General features: G+C 41.3%; 1 protein-coding gene across 11 annotated transcripts in view; it reads left to right on the top strand.

Moving 5' to 3' along the window:
• The window catches only part of SMC1A (structural maintenance of chromosomes 1A), a 47,353-nt gene that overhangs the window by 11,983 nt on the left and 22,634 nt on the right, over positions 1-12,736 (top strand). For 9 of the 11 annotated variants that reach the window (XR_006295709.1, XR_006295708.1, XM_043570552.1 and 6 more), the window contains 4 exons: positions 2,549-2,690; positions 4,689-4,834; positions 4,923-5,076; positions 6,131-6,241. Coding sequence is in view for 8 of the 11 variants with exons in the window: in XM_043570552.1 (XP_043426487.1) it covers positions 2,549-2,690; positions 4,689-4,834; positions 4,923-5,076; positions 6,131-6,241 (553 nt within the window). In the remaining 3 variants the exon portion in view is untranslated. The remainder of the gene's footprint in view (positions 1-2,548; positions 2,691-4,688; positions 4,835-4,922; positions 5,077-6,130; positions 6,242-12,736) is intronic. The other 2 variants (XR_006295710.1, XM_043570560.1) reach the window with 1 other exon arrangement.

Here is a 12,736-nt window from a genome sequence, read left to right as displayed (position 1 = left end):
TATTGTCATTATCCTGATGGGCATTGCAGAGGGGTGGGGATGGAATGAAGTTGGAAGAATAGTAAGAACAACACAACAGTTCCTCTTCTCTTCCCCCTCTTTACTATATTTAATTTAATAGACTTTTCTTGAGTCCCTATGTTGTACAAAGTTGTCCTGTGCTAGGTATTGGTGGGGAGATTGGGGTGACACAGACGAACGTGACAATCTTTAAAAGAGGTCGCCCCCTGGACCCTGGGTCTCAGTCTGCAGTTTATGTAGCTCATGGCCATATAGTAAATACTCATTGCTCTCCTACCCATAAGCCAGGCTCAAGGGATATAGAATTGAATCAGAGACTGTCCTTGTCCTCAGGGGGTTGTGGAAGCGGGGGAGACAAACAAGTAGATCAACAATTTCAGAATAGTGTCATTGATGCTGTACTTGAGGTACATAGAAAATACAGAGGAAATGTTCAAAGAACTGCAAATCAAGAAGAAAGATAAAAACGAGAGACCCAATAGAGAAATGGACAGAGGGTGTAGTTAGCATTTCATGGAAAAAGAAGCACAAATGGCTTATAACTACAGATTGATGTTCAGTCTTGTTTCTAATCAGAGAAATGCAAATTAAAACAGTCTTAGCAGTATTTGGTGAAAATAAGTCTGCATAAGCTCTATGACTTAGCAAAGCCACTTCTGGATATATAGCTCAGAGAGAGTGTTGCCACAGGGCAACAAAGAGACACATTCGGGGTTGTGTCTTGGCATAATTTATAGTAGTTGGACATTGGTAGCCACGTAAATGGCCATCACTTGGAGGAAAATATAAGTAGAATGTGATGAATATATAGACTATGCAATACTGTGTAGCAGTTCAAAGCAAGAACTAGATTTACAGGCTGTAACATACATACGTTTATAATTGTATTTGTGTACATTTAAAAACAAGTATATTTTACAAGGGTGTGTATTCTTAAGGCTATATACGTATGTATGTATGTATGTATGTATGTATGTATGTCACTTTGGAGCGTGTGCTCACTGTAGGGAGAGTAATGGGAGTGGAAATCAGGTATTGAGCCAAAGGAGACCATGGTCTTGCACAGACAGTGAACATAAGTGTGTTACGAACTGTGGGATATAATTAACTGCACCAAAAAGGGAGGAAACCCAGAAACATGTAATAAAAGCGGAGAACCTGCTCACAACTGTCAGGAAAGCTTTTCCAGAACAAGAAGCGATGAACTGGATGCCTGTAGAGTGAGTAGGACTTGGCCAGCTGGGCAGCAGACAGAAGGGAGTTCCAGGCAGTGAGAACAGCATGCTCGGAGGTGTGAGAGAGTGTGCCTTGTACTGGAAACTAAGTAGTTTTGAATGTCTGGAGCATAAAAATGGGGTCAGGAGGAAGGCGGGGGTGGTGGACAGGTCAGCAGGGGCCAGATTGCAGAGGGCTTTATGAGTCATGCTTGGGATATTGGACTTAAAATTGCATAGCTCAAAATTATAGAGTTAATTACATTCCATTTGGATTATAGTGACTAATAGGGTTAAGCTGCTAGCATGACATCTGGCAGCATCTGTCACACCATATTGCGGGGGTGGGGAGGCAGTTGGAAATTAGCCCTGTCTGGCCTGCTAGTATCTGGATGCTGGTTACATACTCTTTGAGTTTCTGAAGAGATGGGGAGCAGGGCAATAGCAGAAATCTAGTATTTTCTCTATGTTTTGTTTTTACTACCTAAGCTCTGCTCCTTGAAGGTTCTGGGATGGGGGAGGGTGGGTGGGCTCATTGGAAAGAGTCAAAGCCCATGAGCAAGTATAAGCTGAATGCAACCAGGATACTGTCAATAATGATGGTAACTAAAATTTATTAAGTATTTAACTGTGTGTCTGGTATGCTTCTAAGGACTGGATGCATATTAACTTGTTAAAAAAATTCTCCCAATAACTATGAGGTAAGCACTACTGTTATTTCCATCTTATAGATGAGGAAACAGAAGCATAGAATGTATAACTACCTTGGCCAAGATTACACTACTAGTGAATGGCAGAGTTTGGATGCCAGACCTCTTATTCTGCCACATTACATTGCGATGGTGCCATAGGAGAAACAGCCTGGGTTTGGTGTTAGACCTGGATTCCTGTGTGGCCTTGGGCAAGGTCTTTTACCTCTTGGCCCATGTTCCCTCATTTGTAAAATTAGGATAATCATGCTTACTTGTGGAGCTATTAATTAGAGGATTAGAGGTAATTTTGTAAAGTACACAGAAACTTAATAAGTAGGAATTATCATGGCTGGTGGGTTCAGGTGGACCTTTTTGTGCCTCCTAGGAACTTGGAAGGGTTCTGGAGTCTTCCAATATATAAAGGGGGAGTAGTGGAGTTTGGCCTGATCTCCCCTGCCTTGTGCCATATCCACAAGGCAAGGCTGAGGAACTTAGTTCTCCAGTGTCAGTTGGAGTTGGAATAGTTTTATGTGGATATGGAGGGATGAGCTGAGTGGTGACTGAAATCTGGTAGTACCTGAGTCCCTGCATCCTGGGTCTAGTTCTCTTTTCTCCCCACAGTTTGGAGTTTGAGAATCAGAAGACTCGCTTGGGCATCCAGTTGGATTTTGAAAAGAACCAACTGAAAGAGGACCAGGATAAAGTGCACATGTGGGAGCAGACAGTGAAAAAGGATGAAAATGAGATAGAAAAGCTCAAGAAGGTAAGGAAGGAGAGCATGAAAAGACATACTAAAAACTGGGAGGAAAAATTGGAAGAGATATGATAGAAGGATAATATCCATTATTTATAAAGCCCTGTTGAAATAAGAAAACACCAAGACCTAAATAGGAAAAATGAAATGAGTAAGAGGCACAAACAGTTTAAGAAGGTTCAAATAGCCCATAAACACATACACATAATTTAGCCTTATTAGAAATCAAAGAAATGCAAATTAAAGCAACAATCAGAGGTAATTTGTTTCCTATCACATCCAAGATTAAAAAAAATGATTAACACTGGCCACGGTGCCCAAGACCAGCATTCTTTTATGCCATATGGCACCATCCATCAAGATTCTTCAGAATGTATTTATCCCCTCTTACTCAGTAATACCTGAGGAAATCCAGAATGCTGGCACAGCTTTGTGCATGGAGGTTGATGTTTATTACAAACATTTATAGTTCTATATTGGAAACTCTCCAGTGTCCTCTGGGAATTAGGAGTTTAGCAAATTATGCTACATTCATATATGTGTGTAGTTAAATGGTCTTCAAATTTTAGTAATATACAGAACCTGTTTAAAGACCTAAGATCTTTAGCGTTGGCTTAAAAAAATCCTTACTGTTAAATATATACAAACATCCATACTTAGAGCACTTAACCAGAAAGCCAGGATAAACTTACAAATTAATTTTTATAATTAACCACATTAATTCAGTGCAACAGATGATGGTGTTTTGCTGAAACTGAGTCCCTTTTCACAGTGCGCCTGTGCTGCTGACTGCCACGGCTCAGTTTGAGTCAAGCATGCCTGTGTCACTGGGTATTGTCTAACAACTCCCTTTTCCCACATTCCTTCTCTTTAAATTCCTGTCAAACCTTTGTTCTTCTCACAGCGTCCTGTCCTGAGGTGATTTGATCCTCTTCACTTGGTTTAAACCATTTGACTTTTATGTCTGCCTGTGTTTGTTGGTGGTAGTGGTGGTGGTGGTGTGTGTGTGTGTGTTTTCATTAAACCCAGATAATTAAAGTAGTTCTCTTTGGTGTCACCAGAATCTTAAATGCAAATGAAGATCAGGCAGGCATACATGGACATCTAGATGATCCAGAGTCATGTTTCTATGACTTTTTATTTTGAAATCATTTGAAAATGAGTATTACAAAGAACTCCCCCCTACCTGTCACCAAGATTCATCAGTCACTGACATGCCATATTTGTTTCTGCATTGTCTGTGTATGCATATTGTTTTTATGAGCCATTTGGGAGGAAGTTGCAGATATGTCTCCTTTATGTGACTTTAAGATCAAAATGAAAACCAAACATTCTTCCTTTAAGAAATCTGATCTATTAAGTAAGACTCCGATCCCCTTGACTGACCATGCTCAATGCCACTCCCTTTCCTCTTCCTGGGGCTAATCCCATGTAGTGTGTATTCTTCCAGAGCTTGTAGGCATTTACTTAAATACTTGTATATTCATATAGGTACACTCATAGAAAATACACAGTATTGTTTGTGTGGGTTTTTAAAAAATTGATGTTATATTGCTCATGATGGCAATTTTGATGTGGAAAAGATGCTTAAATATAATACTAAGTCAGAATATAGAGTTTTAATTCTAATCTAGTCTCTAGTCTGTAGGGCTATCTAGAAGTGATATGAGGAGGAAACAGACTAAGATGTTAATTGGTTATCTGTGGCTGGTGGGATTACGAGTGACTTTTTCTCCTCCTACTTGATACTGTTTCAGTACTTTGAACTTTTCTACATCAAGCAACTTGTATTATGGGGTATGTAGGGGAGGGCAACCAAATTTGAAAAAAGATAAAAAGAAGCCCAGAGGGTGATGGTGGTATGTGAAAGTAGAGCTTATTGAAGAGGTTCTGACACACCCAGAGGCTCCTTCTGCCTGGTGGAAAGGGTGGGGGCAAGGGGAGAAGATCCCAAGGTGAGATGAGGAAAACCTTCACTTCTTGTCCTGTTCCCCCTGCTGGGACCAGGAGGAGCAAAGACACATGAAGATCATAGATGAGACCATGGCCCAGCTACAAGACCTGAAGAATCAGCACCTGGCCAAGAAGTCGGAGGTGAATGATAAGAATCATGAGATGGAGGAGATTCGTAAGAAACTGGGGGGCGCCAACAAGTGAGTGGGTTCAGGCCTGGGGTGGGGGAACTAGGTAGAGCAGGCAGCCTGCTGGATTTGGATCTCACCTCTCCCTGGACCTTCTTAGGGAAATGACCCACTTACAGAAGGAGGTAACAGCCATTGAGACCAAGCTTGAACAGAAACGCAGTGACCGCCACAACCTGCTACAGGCCTGCAAGATGCAGGACATCAAGTTGCCACTGTCTAAAGGCACTATGGACGACATTAGTCAGGAAGAGGTGTGTGTCATGGCTGGTGGTGGGAGTGGGCAATGAACAACATTGACCAGAGATGGGAGGTGAGAGTGACCAGGGAGAGAGAGAAAAGGATGGTGGGTGGAGGTGGTGGGGAACATAAGGAAGGATGAAGGGGAGATGAGGCAGGGTGAGGCTGTGAAGGCAGGTGAAGTGAAAGGCAGTAGCCTTGGTGTGAGAGGGAAGTTGAATTGAGGGGTAGTGCTGTCAGTGGGTGGTGAGGGAGTGAGGCCAGGAGAAGATGAAATCATTCTGTATGTAACCTTAGGGACTTGAGGAAAAAGTTAGCTCCCGCAGGTGATGACTATTGGGAAGAGTGCATGTTGAGGGACATTAGCCAAGAGCAAAGGAAGACAGAAGCTGAGGGACCTGAGAAATGATGGCCTAGCTGCAGTGAAAGAGGTTGGCCAGGAGAGGGTTGGGTAAGGGACATCAGGAATGCAGAGGTGACAAAGTTTAGTCATAGGAAAGGGAGGGACACTAGCCAGTAGAGGAGCCAAGGCATTTTATGTCCTGGAATTGACAGTTGGTAGCAAGGGGTGGGAACATTAACTGAGAGGAGGTTTGCATATATCTGTCTTAGACCTGGGCACGGATCTCAGGCCCACATGTCTTTCCCTCCCTCCTCCCAAATAGCATTTCAATTTAATTCAGCAAAATATTTTGAACACCAGAAATGTGCCAGGCGCCATGGTAACAGGTGACATAATTACTCCTAATCCAAAACAATCCTGCCAGGCAGGCGTTGTCCCGTGTTATAGTTGAGGGTTTGTGTGTTTAAATCAGGATTCAGGTGTCAGGATCTGACAGCATGACTTGCCCAGGATCCCACCGTTAGTGGTAGAGCCCAAATTTGAACTCAGGTCTCTGTGCCTTCAGAGCTGCTGTCCTTCTGCCACAGGTGTTCTCTAGCAAGGTGCTTCTCAAAGACTTTGAAGGCTGCATAGGAGCGCCCTCCCCCCCCCCCCCCCCCGCACCCTCTAGAGGAGCATTCTCATGGCCAGTGTGCTCCATTGGACTCTCCCTCTCACCATTGCAGGGTAGCTCCCAGGGGGAGGATTCAGTGAGTGGTTCTCAGCGAACTTCCAGTATCTATGCACGAGAGGCCCTCATCGAGATTGACTACGGTGACCTGTGTGAGGATCTGAAGGTGAGGATCAGCCACAGGGGTGGGGACATCTTCCTAGCTGTTCAAAGGGAAGAGAGTCAGCCCACCTGGGGGCCCCATGGAGACCATGGCTGGAAAGAGGGGTAAGCTGGCAAAGGAGGGAGAGAGTTGTGACTTAGGGTCTCCCCCAGCTATGCACATACAGACACAGGCACATCTTCCACCACCACCCCAGTTGTCCCCATCCCTGCCTGCTGCCAGTCTTCCCCTTCCACGCATATACACGTCTCAGCCCAGATGCACACACAGAGAACATGCTCCTTTACAGTGAACAGATGGGCCTTGGGTGTTCCTCAGTACTCTGTCCCAGGCACTCTTCCTTCTCACTTTGCATTCTCTCATCCTGGGTATCTCTTTTACTCCCCTGGCTTCAGCTGCCATGTATGCTATGCTCCACAGGTACCTCAAATCCCAGCCTTCCTCCCCAAGTCTTCCCCTTCTCAGTGCCAGCGACAGGTTTAAACCAGAAATCTGAGCCTCATTCTTGACTGCCTCTCTCATTTTGCATACTCATTGAATTACCAAGCCCTATCCATTCTACCTCCTTAGATATCTAGTGAATTCTACTTTTTTCTGTTTCTGTGGTCTTTCTAGTACAGGCCATTTCACCTCTCACGTGGACTACTGTAGGAGCCTCCTAAACAGGTCCTGATGCTTTCCAATCCATCATCATAGCCAGGGGTACTTGATTTTTTAAAGAAACCTTTACTGCGGAAAACTTCAAATATACACAGAAGTAGAGAGAAGAATATAATGAACCCCAGGTACCCATCACCCAGCTTCAGCAATTAGCAACATGTGGTCACTCTTGTTTTTTATACCCTTCCCTCCCCATTGGCATATTTTAAATAAAATTGCAGATAATATTCATAATTACCTCAGTATACATCTCTAGAAAGAAGGACATTTTAAAAGACGTACTATAGTATCCTACCAAAAAAATTTTAAGACTAGCTGCAATGTCATCTAATATTCAGTAAATCTTTAGATTTGCACAAATATCCCATAAATACCTTTTTTAAAAACACTTTGTTTTTAAGTTTATTTTATCTTGAGAGAGAGTGCACATGCGCACACACAAGCAGGGGAGAGGCAGAGAGAGAATCCTCAGTTGGCTGCACACTGTTAGCGCAGAGCCTGATGCAGGGCTTGAAGTCAGGAACTGAGATCAGGACCTGAGCTGAGATCAAGAGTCGGATGCTTAGCCAACTAAGCCACTCAGGTGCCCCACAGTTTGTGTATTTAAATCAGGATTCAAGTGAGGTTCATAATGTTAAAAGTGGTCTCTTCTAGTCTGTAACATTTTCTTATCCCTTTTTATTTTTTTCTACCTGTATATGGAAGAAACTAGGTTATTGGCCCTGTACAATTTTCTACATTCCGAATTTGGCTGATTATGTCCTATAATGTTATTTAACGTGTCCTCCCATCCCTTGTACTTCCTGTAAACTGGTACTTAAATCTGGGGTTTGATTGGATTCAGTTCATTTTTTATTTTGGGCAGGAATATATCATAGGTGGTGCTGTCTGCTTGTGAACTTTCTTTTGCATCACATCAGTTGACATTGAATGTCATTTCTCTCTATCTTTGTAATAAGTTTGAGCAGGAGTCAACGTTACCTGTGACTATTCTTGTCAGCAACTCAAGGATCTGATCAAGCCTTATATCCACCAATTATATGAAACACCGGTGCCAGAGCAACATGTTAAATAAAAACACAGGGATGCAGTTAGCTAAATCCAGGCTGAGGGAAACTCTATAGACCTGGTGTCTTCCATAGAGAAATGAGAAGAAAAAGGGAAAATTTTTATTGGCTATAAGAGACAAATCAACCAGTTGGAACATGTGGCACTCCCTTAAGTCCATTACGAAGAGAGGAAGGGGAATTTATAGACGAGACATAAGAGACAAATCAGCCAGTTGCAGTGTGTGTACCTTATTTGAAACCTGCTTTGAAAACCCTGTAAAAATTTTTTTTTCTTTAATAAAACAATCAGGACAATTTGAACACTGACCGGATAATTTATGATGTTCAGAAATTGCTATTAATATTTTTAGGTAAGATGATAGTATTGTGGCTTTTTAAAATGTCCTTATCTTTTATAGCAGTGGTTCTCAATGGTGCATGGATTTTGCCTCCCAGGGGACATTTGGTAATGTCTGGAGATACTTGTGACACCCACTTGTCGTAATTGGTTGTTGACAGTATTGAGTAGGTAGATACAAGGGATGCTGCTAAACATCTTAACAGTGCACAAAGGACAGCCCTTACAACAGTGAATCATCTGGTCCAAAGTGTCAGTAGTGCTGAGATTCAGAACCATTTTAGAGACACATACTGCAGTATTTATGGATGAAATGGCATGCTTGAGATTTGCTTTAAAATAACTGAGGGACACCTGGGTGGCTCACCTGGCTCACCTTGGTTGAGCGTCTGACTTCGGCTCAGGTCACAATCTCGCTGTCCGTGAGTTCAAGCCCCGTGTCGGGCTCTGTGCTGACAGCTCGGAGCGTGGAGCCTGTTTCAGATTCTGTGTCTCCCTCTCTCTTTGCCCTTTCCCCACTCATGCTCTGTCTCTCTCTCTGTCAAAAATAAACATTAAAAAAAATTAAAAATAATTGAAGATAGAAAGGAATTGAGTATAGGTGGCAGAATACTGGCCCTGAGTTGATAATTATAGCTGGATAATAGGTACACAGGGGTGCTTTGTATTATCCTCTGCATTTTTGTGTATGTTGAAAATTTACATAATATAAAGAGAAAAATAATTGGAGGGTGTGGAGAAGCTGATCACCAGGTTCAGGTGTTGTTAGCTCATCAGTTTTTATAAAATTCCCTGTCAGTCTTTCACAAGTTGGTTTTAGCAACTCTTAATCATCATTGACTAGCCCTATTAAGGGTTGGAAAGTGGTAATTTCCTGATTCTTCCATTCCTCCTCCATTTATTTATTGGAATTCTAAATAGAAGTTTCCCATATCAACTATTTAGTTCCCTTGAAATACAGCCAGTACAGAAAGGGTAGGATAAATGCTTCATTCTTTTATTTACGAGCTTTCAGAAAGAGGTGGTTGCCCTTGTAACCCTTAAAGGTGACCAGTGACTTTTTTAATTTGTATTTATTATAAACTGTTTAAAGGTATTTTGATGTTTATCTGTTGGAGCCATTTTTCTTCTTTATGTTCATATTGTCCCATCTTTGTCCAGCAGGAGCCACTTCAAGTTGATTTTTTGCTCTTATGTTTAGATTTTTATTATGGGAAGTTTTCACAGGCAAAAGCAAAATAGCACAGTGCTGTCTCATGTAGACATTGCCAGTTTCAACAGTTATCAACTCATGGCCAGACTTGTTTTCTGTGCACCTCATACACTTCATCCTCTCTCCCTACCCCTGGCTTCTTTAAAAATACAGTCAATCCCAAGGCGCCTGGGTGTCTCAGTCGGTTTAGCATTTGACTCTTGATGTTGGCTCAGGTCATGATCCCAGGGTTGTGGGATCAAGGCTCAAGTCCACTCTGTGCTGAGAATGGAGACTGCTTAAGATATTCTCTCTCTCTCTCTCTCTCTCCCCCCCCCCACCCCTTCACCCCTTCCCCACCTCCCTTTCTCTCTCCTTCTCCCTCCCTCTCCCCCTGCTCCCTTCCCTCCCTCAACCCCTCTCCCCCACTTGCACTCTAAAAAAAAAAAATACAGTCAACCCTTGAATAATACGGGTTTGAACTGTGCAGGTCCACTTATACACAGATTTTTCTTCAATAAACACAGTACTGTACATGTGTTTTTTAATGATTTTCTTAGTAACATTTTCTTTTCCTTAGCTTACTTTAAAAATACATGTTAATTGGGGCACCTGGGTGGCTCAGTTGGTTAAGCATCTGACTTCAGCTCAGGTCATGATCTCGCAGTTTGTGAGTTCAAGCCCCACGTCGGGCTCTGTGCTGACAGCTCAGAACCTGGAGCCTGCTTCAGATTCTGTGTCTCCCTCTCTCTCTGCCCCTCCCCTGCTCATGGTCTGTCTCTTTCTGTCTCTCAATAATAAATAAACATTAAAAAAAATTTTTTTTTAAATAAAAATACACATTAATCACTGTTTATGTTATCTGTAATGCTTCCGGTCAACTGTAGGCTATTAGTAATTAAGTTTTGGGGGAGTCACAAGTTATATGTAAATGGATTTTTGGCTGTGTGGAGTGGGGGTTTATGCCCCAACCCCCTTGTGTTCAAGGGTCAGCTGCAAATTTTAGACATCATGTCATGTCGTTTGTAAATATTTCAGAATGTATCTCTAAATGATAATTTTTATCTTTATTTAATATTTTAAAATGTAATTTGTTGTCAAGCTGGCTAACATACAGTGTACTCTTGGTTTTGGGGGTAGATTCCCATGATTCATTGCTTATGTACAATACCTAGTGCTCATCCCAACAGGTGCCCTCCTCAATGCCCATCACCCATTTTTCCCCTCTCTCCTGCCCCCCCATCAACTCTCAGTTTGTTTTCTGTACTTAAGAGTCTAAAAGAGATCATTTTCAGATCTTTAGAAATATTTAGAATTGTTACACCAAAAAACCCAATAATTCTTTAATATTGGAATTCTATATTATAAAATAATTTCTTTTTTTAAATTTTTTTATTTTTATTTATTTATTTTTTTTTCAACGTTTATTTATTTTTGGGACAGAGAGAGAGACAGAGCATGAACGGGGGAGGGGCAGAGAGAGAGGGAGACACAGAATCAGAAACAGGCTCCAGGCTCTGAGCCATCAGCCCAGAGCCTGATGCGGGGCTCGAACTCACCGACCGTGAGATCGTGACCTGGCTGAAGTCGGACGCTTAACCGACTGCGCCACCCAGGCGCCCCTAAAATAATTTCTTAATATCAGTATTAGTATTCACATTTCCCTGATTGTCATGTACACACACAGTTTGCTTGCTTGAACTGGGAGTCAAATAAGATGATAGATATAGATAGATAGGTAGATAGATAGATAGATAGATAGATAATTGATACAGTGATTGGTTGATATGTCTCTTAAGTCTCAATTAATCTACAGGAGTGCCCCCTTGTCCATGCCTTTGCTTTCTGTGGTTTCAGTTACCCGCGGTCAACCGCGGTCTAGAAGCAGATGATCCTCCTTCTGACCTATTGTCAGAAGGTCGGTAGTAGCCTAGTGGTGTATCACAGTGCCTACGTCATCCACTTCATTTCATCACGTAGTCATTTTATCATCTCCTGTCATCACAAGAAGGGTGAGTTACAGTACAATAAGATAGTTTGAGAGAGAAGACCATTCATGTAACTTTTATTATAGTATATTTTTATAATTGTTCTATTTTATTATTGCTGTTAATCTTTTACTGTGCCTAATTTATAAATTAAAGTATCAAGGGTATGTATGTATGTATGAGGAAAAACATGGTATGTCGGGGTTGGCACTGTTCATGGTTTTAGGCATCCACTGGGGGTCTTAGAATGTACCCATGGGGATAAGGGGGACTACTATATAAATGCCCCTCTATCAGTTTTTATTTTTCTTTGCAGTATTTTTTGTTGTTGAAGAAATTGGCTTAATTCTCCTGAATGATTTTCTATATGCTATACCTTTTTGATTGTGTACTATGATTTTTTAATGCTCCCCCAGAACAAAAAAAAAAAAAAAAAGTTCTGGTATCCCCTGTAGTTCCTGAAAGTGGGTAGACATAGATCAGTGCTGTTCAGTAGACATATAATGCCACATGTGGCATTTTTTAAAAAGTAAAATTAATTTTACTACTGTATTTTGTTCAACCCAGTATATCTAAAGAGTTATTTCAGTGTGTAAACAATATAAAATTATTGATGAGATATTTGACAGTCTCTTTGTACTAAGTCTTCAACATACAGTATCTATTTATGTTTCCAGCACATCTCAATTTGGATGCTAAATTTTCCTTGGATGTACTTGATCTGTATTTTGCTACCTTAAACTTTACAATTGAAAAAGGAGAACCACATAGCCAGGTTTTTTCCAAATATACTTAAAAGTTTTCTAGTAACTAAGTTGAATATTGGTTTTTACATCCATCAACATCCATTAAAATTGGTCATATGTGGCTTATGGCTATCGTACTGGACAGCTCTGATCTAGGGGTTTGATTAGATTTAAGTTTGGGGGGTTTGTTTTGGTCAAGTTTGGGGGTTGTTATGACTGGTCATAAGTGGCGTTCTTAACTTTAATCAGGAGGTTGGTAATGTCTGATTGTGATTCTTTTTGTGTTTGCAGCCATGGTGGTTATTGTCTAGATTCATTAATTTGTCTGTGGTTGCAAAATGGTAATCTTCTTACTCTGTCATTCTTCTTTGTTAGCTGGAATACTGTAAAGAGAGATTTCCTCTTATCAATTACTTGGTTACTCTGAGGTATGCAGTTTATATTAAAAAGGCAGGGTATGTAGGCTTGAATCTTTTGTTACTAGTTTATAAAATAATGAATTTGT

Source organism: Prionailurus bengalensis, chromosome X (assembly GCF_016509475.1).
Source record: "Prionailurus bengalensis isolate Pbe53 chromosome X, Fcat_Pben_1.1_paternal_pri, whole genome shotgun sequence".
NCBI lineage: Eukaryota > Metazoa > Chordata > Mammalia > Carnivora > Felidae > Prionailurus > Prionailurus bengalensis.
This window is presented reverse-complemented; position numbering and strand designations above follow the sequence as displayed.